We start from the raw sequence: 18,168 nt of genomic DNA, 5'->3' as shown, positions 1-18,168 counted from the left end.
ACTGAAAAGAACTCCCGTTTGTCCTTATAGATATCTTTATTTGAAAACTTAAAAACTTCTGGCACATACAGATTTGAGCATTTAGATTTTGACTTCAGGGTATATATGTGAATAACTTTGATGATTTGTGGGTTAAATAGAAAATACCAACCTTAAAATTTAAAACAAACTTAGGCCCTTGCCCCAGAGTTAAGCACTTTAAACAATTTTTCTGTTCTCTTACTTTTGACTTCTCCAGATTTTCATGCAGTTTTAGCATTTTCTGCTAAGGCTTCAGCCAGAAGACCATAAAAATTTCAAAGTGAGCAGCTACCATTTTAGGTATATGACAACTAAGAAACGCAGGGATGAGAAAAATGGAGTACATGCTGTGATTGGCAGGCTCAACTATCTCTCCATTAAGTAGCTGGACGTTAGGCAGAAATTAGAGAAATTCTTTCCTGACATTGGCACTGTCTGCTCTCTTCTGGGATCTTACAATAGGCAGATGCCTTCTTGCCTCAGAAAAGCCCCTTTTCTTTCTTCATCTGGAGCTGTTTCCAGCCAGGCAGAGCAGCAAACTGCCCTCTTGTGATGCCAAACACAGAAACAAAGTCCCGTTCAGAGAGGTAATTCTAAGAGAGAAAACAAAGTTTCTAGTTAGAAGACCTGGCACCTGTCGTGTTAATGGGGTGGGGGCAGAGGGGCCAAGAGATAGTCCCAAGTAGTTTCTTGAAAGGGAAAGTAGAATGAATTTTTCAGAAAGTCTGTGTTTGACTTAAATTATTCATTGGCGAGCTCTTCAGCTTGTGGAATCCCACCGTGGCCTGTGGAAGCGCTGACTGGGTTCACTGCGCTTGCAGTCCCACCTGGCACCAGTCTCTTGCCAGAAGGACAAGAAATGGGTTATATATTATGTATGAGTGCTAAACATTAGGCTTTGGCTGAATGGAGAGCTAAACTGAGTGACAGGTTTCCTTGCCCTATGCCCTCATCTGCCATTTTTTATTAATATTTTTCTTTTTTATCTGCCATTTTTTTATCCAGATGTTTTCCAATGCAGGATCAGGTGGATCTTGTTGAGAGCATAACATTCTAACATTTATTTATTAATGATTAATGAATATTTTCAGTCCAAGTAAAATTATTAAGGTATGGTTTCTGTTTTCAAGGATGTAGCCCAGATACTGAAGAATTGGTTACATAAGACACTGTGGAAAATTTAGAGACCCTTCAGGTGAAAGTTGCTCAGCTGTATCTGACTTTTTGCAACCCCATGGACTATACAGTCCATGGAATTCTCCAGGCAGAATACTGGAATGCGTAGCCTTTCCCTTCTCCAGGTGATCTTCCCAACCCAGGGATTGAACCCAGGTCTCCTGCATCTCAGGTGGATTCTTTACCAGCTGAGCCACCAGGGAAGCCCATGAATACTGGAGTGGGTAGCCTATCCCTTCTCCAGCGGATCTTCCCTACCCAGGAATCAAACCGGGCGCAGGCAGATTCTTTACCAACTGAGCTATCAGGGAAGCCCAGAGACCCTTCAAGGGGAAAATAAATTCATTCATTCAACATGACTGTTGATTAAATCAGCTGAAACGGAAGTTGTGCCTATGATCTGCCAGTCACCGTTCAGGTGCTAAGAAGCTGAGAATGTGATGGTGAACAGTACAGACAAGGCCCCTGCTTTTGAAGGTGTCAGGGAGTGGGGCAGACAGACATTGAGTGACCAAGTACAAGAGGACTGTAGGGGCTGAGGGAGGCAGGGTCGGGTGGCCAGGGAAGGCCTTCCTGGGGAGGTGACCCTGCAGCTGTGACCTAAACAATGAGGTGGACCTGGCTCTCTGATGATCTGGGAGAGATGTTTTTTCAGGCAGGAGCAGTAGCCAGCAGAAAGGCTCACGTTTGAGGAACAGAAAAACAGCAACTGGCTAAAGGGCTGTAAGTGAAGACAGTAGTGGCCTGTAAGATTAAATCAGAGGTGGATAGGGGCCAGGTTGTATAGGGCCTTGGAGGCCATTACAGGGACTCTGGATTCTAAGTGCAGTGGGAAGCCATTCGAGGTGTGTTAAACAGAAGAGTATCATCTGCTGTAAAAGCCCATTGGTTGTTATATGGGGATCAGATTGTAGGGACAGAGGTGGAGACTCACTGGGGGCCTATGGCAGTGGTCCATGATGGCTGGCCATACTGGCAGCATAGAGATGGAGAGCAGTGGGTGGCAGCTAGCTGATGGGTTGATGTGGGAGCTGAGGAAAAAGAATCGAGAAGGAGCCCTGGGTTTCTGGCTTGAGCTCCTGGGTAGGTCAGATGTCTACTGAGTGTTTACAGTGTTGGCCATACTCCAAGATGGTGCTTATGCAGAGATCCACTCACGTCAGTCACTCACCTCCTTTTTGGCAGGGTTCACATCCTCTGGCAACTCCTGACTCTGATTTTTCAACAGAACTTCTAGGGGGTAATATTTTGGCTCAGAATTCAGGGGAAGGGTTGTGTCCCTCATATCCTAGGGAAGATAAGAATGTAGACACAATAAAAGACCACTCAGGTCTGTGGATTGAAGTTCTGTGTTTATAACATTTAAATTTCTTTTTTTTTTTTTACCACTTCACACTTTATAATCATCTTTTGGAACAGTGGTTCCCAACACTGGCTGCATGTCAGAGTCATCTGGAAATCTAAAATATTTTAGTTTGAGGGTTCTTGGGAAGCTGATTCAGTGAGTCTAAGGTAAATCCTGTATCGTCAGTTGGCGTGAATGTTTTGCATAAATCTCACTTAAATACTGTGATCACATCCTTTCTCTTGGTACTTTTACTTTGAGCTCTACATTTCTGGCCTTCAGATGATTTCAAATTGAAGTCATACTTCTCTTAAATACATTTTAAAGATGCTACATTGCCATGAGTTTTGAAATCTTGAGTTTTTAGAGCACAAACAACAAAATGCCAGATGGTTTGGACAGAGGTGCTGTGCACTGTCCTGATGTCAAAAAGCTGTTGGATTCTCGGCCAGGAGCTCCACTTTTGGGGGCCATTAAAACAGGGGTAATGGTCTGAGTTTCTGTGGATGCCACTGTCAGAAACTAATAGTGTCACCTGGGTTGAAGTGAAGTGAGCTCGCTCAGTCGTGTCCGACTCTTTGCTACCCCACGGACTGTAGCCCACCAGACTCTTCCATGGGATTCTCCAGGCAAGGATACTGGAGTGGGTTGCCATTTCCTTCTCCAGGGGAACTTCCCCACCCAGGGATCGAACCCAGGTCACCCGCATTGCATGCAGGCGCTTTACCCTCTGAGCCACCAGGGAAGCCCCACCTGGGTTAGAAGCTTGTTATTTCTGAAAAATACTACTAGTAAATTTAATCTCTCCTGAGTGACAGAGTTGAATAATTCGATTTGGTAACAGCAAGTCTGTTCTAAATTCTGGAAGGCAGTAAAATAAGGAACTCGGCTCTGAAGCCTGCTTTTTCTACCAATTAAAACAATCTTCACATCCAATTAGACTGTCAGAGTGATACTGAGAAGGACATGATAGGGTTTCGGCCATGCTGTGTCTGTTGCATCTGCTGTTTCTTTCTGGCTCTGGTTGCCTGTGAATAGCTCCTCCAAGAAACTCACAGCAGTGATTCTTGTGATAGCAGCAGCGTCTCCCAGCTCCTCTTTTAACTGTTCATATGATTTCCCTGCCTGGAAAGAAGAGATAGAAAACACAGGATGAGATGCTGCTTATAGTGGAGGGACGTCTCAGGTCTGGTCTATAACCCTTGAGAGAAGAAAAACAGCCAGCGGACAGAAAACATTTCAGAGATAAGCAGAAAGGACTATGCAGGGTTGGAAGGTACTTAAACATGATCTGCACTTTTTGCTGGTGGCTCCTCAATGTTCCATACTAAGAACAGTTGACTAGGAGTCAGAAAACCTGGCTTCTTCCTACTGGTTGTGACTGTAGACAAGTAACTTCTCCTCTGAGCTTCCTCATTTGTAACACAGGCAACAATGTTCCCCTGGCTATCAGGGTGTAATGTGTGTGGACAGACTTCACAAACTTTACTGCTTATCACGTTGCCTGTTCCTGAGGCAAGCTGTGAATTTGCCGACTAAACTTAACTGCTGTGCAGGATGCGAAAGAGAAGGAAGGTGAAAACGCAAGAGGGGAGAAGGGAGTGGGGAGGTACAGTCCTGGGTCGACTCGGCCCTCAAGTACCCTGCCATCCTTCTGAGCTGTCAGTGCTGAGCACCCTGGCAGTAAGAACATCTCCCTGCTTCTCTGTCCTTACACTCCAAATGTGAGGGTCCCAGGCCAGGAACCAGCCTGTGAAGATGGGAGGCTCGAACCCCTGTTTAACGATCAGGATTGGTGTGCCGGTGTCTCGGCCGCTGGGGTGAGTGTGCAGGTACTCCTGGGCGGTAGACAGAGCGCTCTCCTTCTCTGCGGCATTGGCCTCAGCCCCAATCCACAGGAACACCTGTTGTCATAGAGACTGTTTGTTACTGCACTCACTCGTGCCAAAGCTAGATAGTACACACTGCCCCGTCTTTCCCCGCCAGCAGTTCATAGCCTCAGCAGAGTAAAGTTTTTCTCAGATTTGTTTTGATTTGTGTATCTCCCACATCTACATCTCCAGTCCTGAACTCTCTAAACGTCAGCTTCCTGAATCCAGCTGCTTGCAAGACATCTCCTCTTGGCTGTCTCCAAGCACCTCAAGTATAACACCCCCAACATGGAGCTCTTTTCTAAACTTGTATCTGTGTCTCCATTCTTGGGGAATGGTGTCCATTCAGTCACCCAAGGCAGTAACCTGGGAATCATCCTGAATGCCTTCTGTATCACCAGGACTGAGCTAGTTTACCTCCCACGCTTTTGTCAAATCTGTCGCCATCCATCCAGCTCTGCTCCACTGCTTCTGTGTGGGCCAGCAGCAGCTCTTTCTGAACTAGGACCATGGTGTGCTGACGGGCCTCCCAACGTACAGTCTTCTTTTTTCTCACACCCGCTCCCTCCTCTCCTACACTCGCCAGAGTGAGTGATCTAAGCACACTCTGACCATGTCACTCACCTGCTTAAATTTCAGTAGCTTTCCAGGGTAAGTTCCAAACTTCTTGACTTGGTTGGTAAGGTCCATACCTACTTCTTTAGCTTCACCTCTAGGGCACTCTTTAACTCTGTATTATACTCTGATAATACTCTTTGTAGTTCCCTATATACTAGACTATTTCCTGCCTTGCTTTTCTTTTGCCTGGAATGGCCTCTTTACTTGGTTGATACCTGTTTCTCCTTGGAGTCTGGGAGCCATCTCCTCCAGAGAGTCTTCTCTGAGCCCTTGAACTGTGTTGAATACCCCTAATTTGCGCTGCTGAGGCACTTCATAGGTACCTCCATCACAGTAAAATGATGATTCTACGTCCGGTCTCCTCCACCCTCCATTAGCCTGTAGACTCTGAGAGTGGGGTGGGGCCCTTCGCCTTAGTGACACCACACCCAGCACAGTGATTAGAAAGGAAGAGGTGTCAGGATGTGGCGGAAGGGTGGCCTTGAAGATGTCCCCTTTTATCCCTTTATTCCCCCAAAGGCCCATATCTCCAGGTGTGGAGCCTGCTGCTCTTGGTCCTGAGAGAATGGAGTGTGTGATAGGTAGGATGGCATGATTTTCGCAGAGCATGGTGGGAAAATTCCCAGGATGGTGAGTTTCAAACAACATTCTATTCTCTCCAACGCTGGCAAAAAAGCAGGCTCTCCCTTCGGTCACCACTAACAATTGTTTGATTGACTTGGGGATGGTCCAGGGCTACCCTGGCTTAACTGGGGTTTGGGGGAGAGATACTATACAAAAATAGACTAAAGCGTGAGGATGTCTGTCATTCGTTCCAAGCTCTCCGGCTGTGTCTTACCTGGTCCCAGGTATCCAGGAGCATCACGTCACCTGGGTTCAGGTCGTCCTGGGTGAAGTCTATGATCTCAGTGACAGTGAACCGGCCAGTCTTATTGGAACATTCAAAGAGACGAGACTGGACATCTAGGATCTCCTGCTGTAGTCTGCAATACAGTCCATGCAGAGGAGCTGAGCTGCTTGGAAATCACCTGCAGTTCACCAGTCTGGGAGGCAGGGGGAGCCAAACGGAGGGGGATGCTGTGGTCCTGTACCTTTTGTCACTGGCGTAGGGAGTTTTCCCTCCCAACAGGTCCCAGAACTCAGCTGGCTCCTGGCCCTCAGCCACTGTGTTCTCAGTACCGTCGCAGAGAAGTCCGGCCAGCTCCTTAGCCATCGCCCGCTCATCCCCACTAGACCCCTGAGAACGGTGTGGCGAGAACACAGATGTTAGTCACACACAGGTACGTTGATGTGGGAATAAAGTGCCTTAGACTAATAACTCAGTGTAGAAGGAAATGGCACCCCACTCCAGTGTTCTTGCCTGGAGAATCCCAGGGATGGGGGAGCCTGGTGGGCTGCTGTCTATGGGGTCACACAGAGTCAAATACGACTGAAGCGACTTAGCAGCAGCAGCAGCAGCCAGGATTAGTTACCAAGCCAAAAGACCTCAGGACAGGGAGATAGATGGGTTTGTTCCGGTGCTTGGAAGGGTGGTTCCGGTGCTTGGAAGGGTGGAGGCGGGGGTGGGGGGCTGGGGTGGGTGGGAAGGAGGAAAACAGTGTGGGAGCAAAGGGCAGGACTAGACTCTGAACCGCTCAGTGGGTATTGAGAGGTCACTTTTGTTTTACCTTCAGTTGGAATTTTAGCACCTACTTTTGATTTTTTTTTAAGGAAAAAATTAAACTTATTTTTAAAATTATATACAGGAAAATTCACTCTTTCTGCCATAGAGTTCTATGACTCTTGACAAATGCATAGAATCATGCTACCACCACCACAACAAAAACAGAGAAGTTGCCTCACCTCTGCAAAAGCTTCCCTCTAGACTACCATACCTTTGTAGTCAAACCCTCCCTGAATCCTTAGCCTCTGGCAACCAGGGATCTGTTCTCCATCACTACGGTTTTGCCTCTTCCAAAACCTGGTAAATGGAGTCCTACACTGTGTGGCCTTTGAGTCTAGCTTCTTTCACTTAGCATAACGCATTTGAGATTCTTCCTTGCAGCTGTGGGTGTTCTGCAGCTGAGTAGTATTCCATTCCAATTGTGTGGAGGCACCACTGCTTGCTTATCCATCCTCCAGTTGATTTGCTTCCAGTTTTTGGCAATTACAAATAAAGGTGCTATTAAACATTTCTGTATAGATTTTTGTGTGAAGGTAGTTTTTTCACATGGGTACATACCCAGGAATGGGCTCATACAATAAGTATATGTTTTATAAGAAACTGTCAAATTGTTTTCTAAGGCCATATTTGCATTTTCACCTGCAGTGTGTGAGAATTCCTATTGCTTTTTGCCACCAGCACTAGATATTATCAGTTTTTTAGTCATTACTCCTAGGTGTGTAGTGGTATCTCATTGGAGTTTCTATTTGCATTTCCCTAATGACTATTAATATTGAGCATCTTTTTCTATTCTGTTCTCTTTTGTAAAACAGTTCTAGTGCTTTTCAATGCATGAAATCTGAATTGACAAACATCATATTTTTACTGTTGTTTTGTTCAGTGTTAATGCCTGTCCTATTACAGTGCATCACACTGGTGTGGAAAGATTGGCTTTTCCATCCTGCATCCAGCCTCCATGTGTTTAGCTGTTTATAGAGGGTCTCCTGGGTGAGAGGAGTGCCATTATTGAGTGTGTAACTGGAGGCCTAATTGTGAGAAACACTGCTGGTCCCTTTGAAGAATCTTTAGGAAAAGACTCCTCTTTGTGAGGACTGTTCCAGCCTACTCTAAGTTCCTTTGCCCTTGCTGACCAGAGGGTGGGTGCAGGGCTGGGAGCCAAGGGATGGGTGTGACTGCTGGGCCAGCCGTCCTACCTTGCCAAACCACAGGTAGTGCTCTGCCTGCGTCCGCAGCAGAAAGACATCATTGGAGTTTAGGGAGGAGGTGAAGGCTGGGACTTCCACTGCTTTGGTGTTATATTTGTTATGTCCTTGAATCTGGAAGAGTCTTACTGGAGGATCTGGCTCAGCATTTCCCTTCCTAGAAGTGCCACCCTAGAGAGAAAAAGAAAAGCAGAGTCTAGATCTAAGGTGTGCCGTGTTGCCTGAGCACTGGGCCAGCGCTGTGGGGAACAGGGCTGTATCTGACACCATTTCTGCCCTCAAGGAGCTTCTCAGCCAACTGAGAGAGGTCGAGGTGAGCCGGAGTTACGGTACCAACAGTGTTAGCTTTCGGGGGCTTCCCTGGTTGTCCAGCAGCTAAGACTCTGTGCTCCCAGTGCAGGGGGCCCAGCTTCAATCCCTGGTCAGAGAACTAGGTCCCACATGCGAGAGCTAAGACCCTCTGCAGCCAAATAAATACATATTTTTAAGAAATGGTGTTAGCTTTCATTCTGAGACCTGAGTCATATGCCAGGCTCTTTTCTGGTGCCTTGGCTGTATCATTTTATTGATCCTCATAATAACTCTGTGAAGTAGGTACTATTATCCCACAGTGCAGGTGAGGAAACTGAAGCTCAGAAAACTGGCTAATCAATGACAAGACTAGGGCTTGACCACAGACTTGTGTATGTCAAGCCTGTGACATCATACAGTCCTGGTGGTGCTTCAGCCAAGGCTTTCTGGAAGACATGGGACTGGAGTCAGGGGCACAATGGCTGGAGGAGACAGACAGGACGATAGAGCACATGTGAGGTCTAAAGAGGAGACCCACCTGACTGGAGTGGAGTGTGGAGGTTAGGGAGCTGAGGCTGATGCACCTGCACAGGTAATATGGGTCAGATTATACAAGACCTTGAACATGAACTAGGCAGGAGTGTGGACTCGAAGCCCTAGGCAGTCGGGATACACTTCAGTGTCTTAGAGAGATTTACCCCCTTCTCGTCTGTGTCCACCCCAAGCCTCACTCTCCACCCCTCCTCTCCTCTACTGTAGCTCCCTGCTGACCTGCTGGCTCTGAGCATTCTGCTTCTGGTGGAATTTTACCTAAGGTTTCTCACCTCAAAGATGACCAGCTTTCCTTTGAAGATGGCCATGAAGTGGCGCGGCTCCTTCCCCATGGTGACCCGAACCTGCACGGGGGCCCCTTCAAACTGCTGGTCCACCTCTACCGCCTGATATGCTGAGGCTGCCAGCTCATCCAGTGAGGCGTGGCGGCCCTGCAGGGGTGAGAGGGTGCAATGGGGCCCTGCCACCTCCCCCCTCCCCCCAGCTCAGTGGCCAGAGGAAGCACCAGGATCCAAAGCTAAGAGCCTGCCCCAGGCCTACCTGCCAGATATACAGGATGTAATGAGGCTTCCCATGCATCTCGTACGTATAGAGAACCAGATAGCAGTCTCCCCCATAAAAAAAGCCATACCACTGGTGCTCCACGGGGACCAGCTCCAGGTTTTCTATCCTCCAGACCTGGGCATAGAAGGAGACACAGTTCCCCAGAGATGGGGGGAGTCTTCTTTGAACAAACAGCCACCTGGAGGGAACTGGGCCATGCTGAGCAGAGAATCCAGGTGGATGAGGCACAAAGGTCCATTCACAGTACCCCTTATCCTCTGCTGCTTCTTCCCAGTACTGAGGGCTTATCACATTTGCATGATTTGAATCCGGAGAACTAGGTCATCCCTGGTCAGACGCACCCCCATCACAGCTCAGAGGTGATTTGAATGCGTCTGCCAGGTGAGCTGTTGACAGCACACTGGGGTGCGTACCTTTTCCTTCCCTGAAGAATTGTGGGAGAGCCCTGCAGACGCAGACACCTCTTAGGGAAGGGTCCCGAGGCCCCGGAGGTGACAAGGGAAGCAGAGGAGACACAGGATCCCGTGTGCTCCTCTGCAGCAAAGCAGCCAGGCGAGCCGGTGCCCTGCCTGCCCGGGCACATGGGGCACTGGGCTTATTACCTCAACTTTGCCATTGCCGTCATCCACCATTCTTTCCTGGGCTGCCACCCCTGGTTTGGTGTGCAGCAGAATTACATCAAATTTATCCTGGAAAACCTTCGCTGCAGAGAAGGGGTTGGGAGAAGCCAGGTGAGTGGAAAGCATCCGTGCCCGTCTTTCTAGAGACTCCCCACAATGAGAACACCATCTGGGGGCAGTCTTACCAACTTTACCCACGCTGAACGTTTTCCCCAGACCCATGGTCTGTTCCTTCGCCGTCCACTTCTGGAACAGCTGCTTGAACATGGCCGACTCGGCACCGTCATTGACGGTCTCCACGTTGGTGCTGCTGGGGTAGCCCTTCATCCTGATGAAATTCTGTGGGTACCCCCCCCACCCCCAAAGGGCAGGTCAGTCAGGGAATGCACTGGGTTCTTGGCTTGATTGGTAATTCACCCCTTTGAAACCATTGGAAAAGATTGTTTCCTTCTGGGAGTCAGAGTCAAATTCTAACCCACTTCTGTCTAGGGACCAAGCTAGCTGCCTCAAGGAAAGGACTAAATGGAACATTTTGGCATTCCTTCATTGGTCATGATTATTACTGATTTTTTTTTAATCCTCTGTAGTATATTCCTTCAGCACTTCTGTACTCTATTGACTTTGCATCACCTTCATTTACCTTTTTTTTTTTTGCTTGGTAGATGCATCCTGCTTGGTTCAGCTGCAGGAGGCTGCACAATAATGTCATAAGTTCCTTGAGGACAGGGCTGTTGATATGTGATATTGCCTTCAATAATAACAGCCACCTTTTATTGGGAAGTTGTGTGTGCCAGTGTGTTTGAGTGCTTTACAAATGTTATTTAACCATCACAACAACCCCAGGAGGTAACACTAGACCTGGATTTGAATCCCAGTTCATCTGTCTGACTGTGAAGTCACGGATATAACTGCGATGTTTTGTGCTCCAGCGCCTAGTATGGCTCTCCGAGCACCTCTGACGCTTTGTGGACAAACTTTTTGGATAATACTGCATGTCCATAGCTCCTACCAGGGCTTTAGACATGGCCATCTGTTTCTCAGCCTTTGTGGCTCCTCTTCCTTTCCACACATAGATCTTGGTTCCACTTTGGTCCAGGAGGTAGCAGTCCTGAAGCAGATGGCCAGGGACAAAAGTGGTTACTGCTGCCCGAGACCATAAGGAAGGCCTCTCCGTGCGGCCTGCCTCTGAAGCCAGGTCCAGCTACCCCAAGCCAAGCCCACCCAAGTGCTACTCACATCAGGGTTCAGTAAGTCCTGGACCAGAGGCCTCGTCGCTACCTCTGTGACCACCAGCTGTCCAGATGAATCTGAGACACTGGAGAAGGGAAGAAGTTAGCCTGTACCTTCCCTTCTACAACGCATCATGTGGTCAGTTTGCTATTTCCTGCCTTGGTCTTAGGATGGAGTTTCTGGGTAGAGTTTGACTTCTTGCGACAGGCATGGCTTGAGTGCAGACTGGAATGTGATGGACACTGCTGTCTGGGGGAGACTTCTGTGTATCTCTTTCCTGAATATTATCTCTACCCTACCCCTGACATTATCCTGTCCATACCCCTGGGATGCATAGACCTGAGTCAAGGAACATTCTCTCCCAGAGACCAGGAATCATTGCTAACAAGAGCAAACAGTAGCTGCTCAGGGAACAACGAGTTCCTTGTAGAAGCTGCATTCGAAGAAAGACTGAAAGAAACCCAGGTGCCTGCACCCCAGATGGAGCCAAGCAGAAGTGCTTGTTTCTCTGGGGGCCACCTTCTCCTGACCCCAGGTTCCAACCAGCAGCCAGCCTTAGCTACTCACTGATACAACGTGATGTTTGATTTCTGCTGCTGATCTATGACCTCATCTGGGACTGCCGGTTGGATAATGGAGCGCCGGCCGAGGGTGTCCTGAAGGACCTTCATCAGCTCCGGGCTGGCTGCCTCCTTGTCTCCCTCGATCACTCCTATCTCAGCACGGCCCCCTCGCTCCCTGTCCCGAATATCCTTTGCCAGAAGCATCGCCTGTAAAGAAGGCCAGGGATGCCCTTAGCTTCAAGAGAAACAGCCTAGATCCCAGACACAGGGGTTACCCTGATGCTGAGGAACCCCAGGCTGAGTTGCAGCCTCAGTCATGTGGCCTGTCTCTGAAACAGATGCTGCTCAAAGGCAGGCATCTGGCTGGAAGGGCAGGAAAGAGCCAGCCAGGAAAGAAGGAAAGAGTAGCTGGGGGAAAGGAGGGGCCGACCGCATGGGCCACACCTTCAGGCGCTCCCCACTGTTGCTCTCCGGGCCGTTCCATTGGATGATGACCTTCCCAAGATCCAGCAAGAAGACATCCCCTTGGTTAAAACTGTCCCAGCTCATTTCCACCTGCAGAGAAGAGGTAGACATCAGGCAGAAGGAATTCCTGGGTGCCAGGCGGAGAGGCCTCAGGCCCAGGACAGACAGGGGGCAGGACTCACCTCGGTGGCCCGGATGTTTCTCTTCCCCTTCACATGCAGCAGCCGCTTCACGTCGTAGGTGTTGGTCTCCACGTGCTTCATCCCAGAGGCCACACCCCCCTTCTTGTAGCTGAGGGAACAACCGTTGCATTATTTACTGAGCACCTGCTATGTGCCAGGTCCTGGGGAGAGAGTGGTGGGCCACACAGAGGCAGCCTCTGCGCACACAGGTGATGACGGTAAATGAGCAAGGCAAACACTGATGCTGGTCACCCCTGCCGCAGAGTTGCCCTCAGTGGAGGGCTTTTTGACAGAACATTTGGGACTGTCTTCTCTGGAGGACTGACATTTGAGTTGAGATATTAAGAGTAGGAACCAACCACCAGAGGACTAGATCTCCAGACAGAGGAGTGATCGAGTCCCCACGGCATGGAAGAGCTTGCTTTGTTTTGTTCTTGAAGCTGAACATCATGTGTGTTGGGGGAGGGGCACAGTCATCTCCCTGTGGCCTGAAGACCAGCTCACTCCAGGAAACCACTCTCCTGCCTCTGGGTCTCACCCCAACCCAGCCTCCTCTAGGCATCCCACATGTGAAGGGCACCCAGAAAGCCCCCGGGAGCAGAGGGCCTCTGTTGCTGCTCAACAGGTGTTGCTGCTCTACAGGTGTTGCTGCTCTGGTGACTCAGCAGGCTGCTCCGTGCCCAGTGGGTCCTCAGTGAGGACTGCTCACCTGCAAGAAGCTGGCCTTCGACCAGCCTCAGAACTCTTGAGCTCCTTGAGATTGACAACAAAAGAATTCCAAGGGTAAATGTCGTCAGTCTCAAGTGTAAAGTTTGGAGGTGATCAAACTCCTCAGCTCATGGAAGGCTGTCTGTCATCACTGGCCTTTACAAGACCCCCCTCTTGAAGTGTTCATGTGTTCCCTTTTATCTGCAAACCCTCCCCTCCCTGCCTTTTTCTCCCCACCATAGGCATCCATTCTAACCATTTAACATCTATCTTTCCATTTTCATTCTGGTAAACGTGGCCTGTTGTTTTGTGCTTATGTCATTTTTTACAGACAGGAATTGGCATTCTGTTCTCTATTTCAAGCCTGTTTCTTCCTGTGTTCCTTAAGCCCAGTGTTTTTAAGGTGTGTCCACAGGTCAGATGTGTCTTAATGTGACCGCATGGTACTCCGTGCTGTCTCGGAGTGTTTCTCCTGTTCAGTCTCCCCGGGGGAGGCACGCCCCACTGCCTGCAGCTTCTCACCACCACTAATACAACTATGAACATTCTGGCTCCCGTGCCCTTGTGGACCTGGGAACTGCCCCAGTGGCAGTAGCAGACTGCCCTCCGGAACACTGGGGCAGTCATCGCTCCCACCAGCAGGGCTCCAGGCCCATCTCCCCACAGCCTTGCCAACACTCAGCAGCACCCAGCCCTCTAACTTACACTGGTGGAAAGGACAGCTTTGTTTTGATTCGCATTGCTCTGATTACTTTCTTCACATACTTTTTAGCCTTTGGGTTTCCTCTTTGGTGGACCACATCTACGTCCTTGCTGTGTGCCCAGCTACTCACATGATGCCCTGCTTGAAGTATCCGTGGAAGGTGTCGGACTCGTGGTACTGGACCTCCCGGTGCTGAACAGGGCTGCCCCCCAGGTAGTCGTCCAGCTGCGTAGTGTAGATGGCTGCACAGCTCTGTTCATCCTGGGAGGAGTCCTTCCCAATCCAGAAGTGGATGTCTTGGGAGAGGAGGCTGCCCACTCTCCGGGTCTGGGGTGTAGTCAAAGAGACTGGCTCAGGGGCCGGTTTGCCCCTCTGGCCTGGGAAGCTAGCTGCCTAGGGTGACTTGTGTCCCATTCTCGGCAGGCTCGGGCCTCTGTGTCCTGCTCTGCAGTCTCTTCCTCCCTGCAGTGGCCCCTGGGCAGACCTGTTACATGACTCAAGCCCTAGCAGCCTGAGTCCCTCCCTACGTTTGGGGAATGCTGACAGCTTACTGTCCTCCACATAAGCAGAGGTGGGAGGATCTTGCCAGGCTGGACTGCAGGCAAGAGTTCTCTTGTTGCTCATTTGCACCCCTGCACTCTCACAGCTGTATAGAGCTGCTGTTTGCCAGCGTGGCTCTGTCAGCGCCATCCATGTGTGAGGCTGTTCCCTCGGCTAGGTGAGCACTTTGAGGCCAGAGACGGCCCTGTGTCCACCTAGCCTTCCTCCACAGCACTGTAATCTGGGGTCTGGGCCCAGGAGGCCGAAGCCTGGCTATAGGCCACGTGCTGAGGTTCAGACTGAGGGCCACCCCCCCCCCCCCCAATTCTGATGCAAAATTTAAAACCCTGGCCTAAGCACAGCCTTTGATAGTCAAACTGGAAGCCTGTTCCATGCAACAGCGAGGAAGAATCAAGACAGATACAAGAGGCCTGATTAACTTTGTGGGCAGATCTCCCAGGGAAGCCCCGGAACTGGCTTTCTGGGGAGGAGCTTGTGAGAATCAGAGGAGAGGGCGGGACGGTGCTCACCGAGAGGATGACATAGCAGTCTCCCTCGTAGAAGTTGCCGTGGGCACTCAGGGGGACCAGCGCCAGCTCCATTTTCTGGAAGGACAGGGGTATGGATAGGGTACATTCCTTCCCCCTCGGCCCCCCAGGCCTCCTCCCTCCACGCTATTATTTGGCACAGGTGACAGGGCTGGGGAGTGGGTGGAAAGTTAGGGAGATGTCCCCAATGGGGCATGGTGGCCAGCCCCAGAATGAGCGCACATCCCTTCGCCTTCTGCTGAGCTCCGCCCGCACAGCCCGGGGTCTGTCCTCCCACCACCAGCCTGGTCTCATCTCGCTACACTGAGGAATCTGGTGAGCCCCCTCAGTCCTATGCAGCTGGGTGTAAGCCCTCAAGGAAGAGCCTCAAGTCTCTGAGCCAAAGCACCAGGGTCTCCAGCACTGACTCCATCCACCCAGCACTGGCCCAGGTCTGAGAACGGAGTGGAATACCCGGATTCTGTGTGGCTCTGGGGGCTGAGGGCTGGCTGTGGGCAGGTTCTGTGCTCAGGGCTCCTGTCTGGAGTCTGGATTGGAGCTCTGATGCATCTGTCATAGCACATCTGGCTCGTCCCAGGAGAGCCATTCATGTGGCCTCAGATGGGGACTTTCATCACTATCTCCAAGGAGGTAAACCTGAGGTCCTATGTGAGTATATTCTATGTAAAATATGTGAGTCAAATGTGAAAATGTTAAATATCCCACAGTTTGTGTGACTTCTTGTTCCTATTAGTTGTTAAATGCCCAGGGAGCCTTAAAAGCAGTGGGAGTGCCTGGCTCTGAGCAGCTCGCTAGGCAGCTGTGACCCCTCCTGTGGACGACAGTGAGGCGGGCATCTCCCCTGGGTTTTATGCAGCAGTCCCTCACTGGGCTCAGAGCAGGGAGGAGGAGGAGGTGAGGGTTTCTGGGCGAGGGCGGTTCCCAACTACAGACCGGTGGTGCTCCAGGTCAGCCAGAGGGGCTCAAGCCGGAGTAGAAGGGATGAGCAGGGCCCCATCTATGGTGTACCCAAACTTCCTACTTTGCAGGAGCGAGAGTGCCCCGTGCAAGACAGGTTCGTTCCATTGTCCTGACTAGAGCAGCCAGTAGTCTTGGGGCTCTCTGGGTGGCCCAGGCCCCACCCATCTCTCCAGGGCATTTACTGGAAGTGCAGATGGCTGGATAAAGGGCCAGCTTATTTTTGCTTGGAGCCCTGCTCCCAAAGTGAAGAGCATTTCTTCCAGTTCACCCGCCCGCTCTGTGCAAGGATAGGAGACCATGTTCTTCAGCCCTGCCTCTCACTGCTGCCGAGCCACTAGCAGGAGACTCAGTGTGGGGGGCCTTCGGCAGCCCCTTCCAGCCCAGCTCACCTCTATCCTCCAGGTGATGATCCCAGGGTCGTTGCCCACAGCCTGGAAGGCGCTGCTCAGAGACATGGTGCTTGTCTTCCCGGGACTGAAACATCACAGACAAGTGGGGAGATGACGCCTCTTAGAGCAGGCATCCCGCCCGCTTTCCTCCTAAGTCACTTCCCAATCTCTTGTCAGCCATCCGGCCATGTCCTCACGGCGCATCCCTGCACCATCGTCTCACAGTGATGTGGGAAATGACTTGTCCAAGTTCACGTCGTAAGCCTGGCTGACCCGGCGGGGAGGTGGTGGGGGGTGGTGCCCACCGGAAGTTCTGCTTCACCCTTGCCACTTCCCTTGTTAAGAGCTCTGGTAACAGGCATGATTATTTACCAAAGGGGTGACAAATGTGTTAAACCCTCTGTTGACTGACTTTATTTCTCTCATTTAATTCTCATAAGCTGAATATATTTCCTTCATCTTAACATTGGGGGAAAATTGAGGTTCAGAGAGGTTAAATAATTTGCTCAGTATCACTAGAAAGAAATCCCTCCCTGATCTTAAAATCTCTGTTCTAATTATTCTGAGGTACTGCAACCCTTCCTAACTTACCTAAATCCAGTGGCCCACGGGGCTGAAAAGCTTACATCAGAGTATTTCCAAACTGAGTTTCCTTCTCTCATTCTTATTCCAGTTCTCCCAGACTCTTTGCTTGGCAGGCCTTCTTCACAGTCCACTCTGTGGGCTTTCACTTACCAGACTTTTTAAAGTAAACCATCCTTAAACTATCCCATCCTGCTTTTGTCATATGACTAATATATTCCCTGTGCTTCACAGAAGAAAAGGGAAGGTAAAATGGCAGAGGTGGGACATAGAATTCAGGGGGTGGACTTCCCTGGCAGTCCACCACTTAAGACTCTGGGATTTCCAATGCAGGGGGTGGTGGGTTGGATCCTTGGTTGGAGTACTAAGAGTTCAGGGTGCCAGCAGGGACAGGTGGGCGTGGCCTGTGGACAGATCCTACCCGCCCTCCCCCACAGATCCAGCCAGTGGTGCAGTGGCCTCCCGCAGGCGGGGTGTGGAGCGACAGGGAGAGGGAAAGAGAAGTGCGCGTTGGGCACCATCTCTACTCGAGGTGTGTCTAGGGTTATCCAGCACCTACACATGGCCGTGGTCACACAGCTTTTACATAATCAAGATTCCTGTGTGGTTCTTGCTCTCAAGGGGCCTGCAATCTCGTGATACACAGTAACTGATGGATGCTCTCACAGGCAAAGGTGAAGGATGGGCTTGACTGATTCATTAATACATAGGAAAAGGAAAAAACAAAAACCAAACACCCTGAAAGATCTGTCTGGGATTTTGCTGGGAAAGTGTTAGTCACTCAGCTGTGTCTGACTCTTTGTGACTCCATGGACTGTAGCCCACCAGGATCCTCATCCATGGAATTCTCCAGGCAAGAATACTGGAGTTGGTAGCCATTCCCTTCTCCAAGGCATCTCCCCGACCCAGGGATCGATCCCGGGTCTTCTGCATTGCAGGCCATCTGAGCCACCAGGAAAGCCTGGGGTTTGGCTATTTGGAAGCATATTGTGCTTGTTAGGAGCATGTCTGGCCATTCTTTTCTTGAGCCTTGGTAGATGAACCTAGGTTTGGGTATGTGCTATTATCTAGTGTGGACACTGGCAAAACAAAAAAAGAGAAACAAAAACCTCCCTTTGTCTACTGCTGTAGCAGGCCTAAAGCAGAGCAATGATGCGGAGCAGTCAATGTTTGAGGATTTAATTTGATAACTGGCACTGCCCCACCCTTTGCTGCTTGGAACTGCTGGGGAATATTTGTTCAGGTTTTCTGCAGATCCTAGATTTCAGTCACTAAAGGTAAATGCCATGACCCAACTAGGGGAAGGGGATAAAGACCAATTCGTTCCTGGGAGAGAGCGAAGTGTAAACCTGCTAAAAGTCAAACCAGCGGTCAC

The 18,168-nt window shown here is 50.2% G+C and overlaps 1 protein-coding gene across 1 annotated transcript; it reads right to left on the bottom strand.

The window, feature by feature from the left end:
• Positions 1-500: 500 nt before the first annotated feature.
• Positions 501-16,277, bottom strand: AVIL (advillin). Its single transcript, XM_052640316.1, has 19 exons — positions 16,212-16,277; positions 14,845-14,919; positions 13,905-14,101; positions 12,364-12,472; positions 12,161-12,271; positions 11,721-11,923; positions 11,160-11,238; positions 10,933-11,031; positions 10,109-10,262; positions 9,906-10,006; positions 9,280-9,417; positions 9,012-9,170; positions 7,888-8,067; positions 6,123-6,268; positions 5,870-6,014; positions 4,258-4,446; positions 3,599-3,667; positions 2,369-2,485; positions 501-614 (listed from the first exon to the last, which is right to left on the bottom strand). Exons 1-19 carry the CDS (start codon positions 16,275-16,277, stop codon positions 501-503), a joined length of 2,451 nt encoding a protein of 816 aa, XP_052496276.1.
• Positions 16,278-18,168: the final 1,891 nt, after the last annotated feature.

Source organism: Budorcas taxicolor, chromosome 5, assembly GCF_023091745.1.
Source record: "Budorcas taxicolor isolate Tak-1 chromosome 5, Takin1.1, whole genome shotgun sequence".
Taxonomy (NCBI): domain Eukaryota; kingdom Metazoa; phylum Chordata; class Mammalia; order Artiodactyla; family Bovidae; genus Budorcas; species Budorcas taxicolor.
Note: the sequence above shows the minus strand (reverse complement) of the source record. Positions and strands in the feature narration are given on the sequence as shown.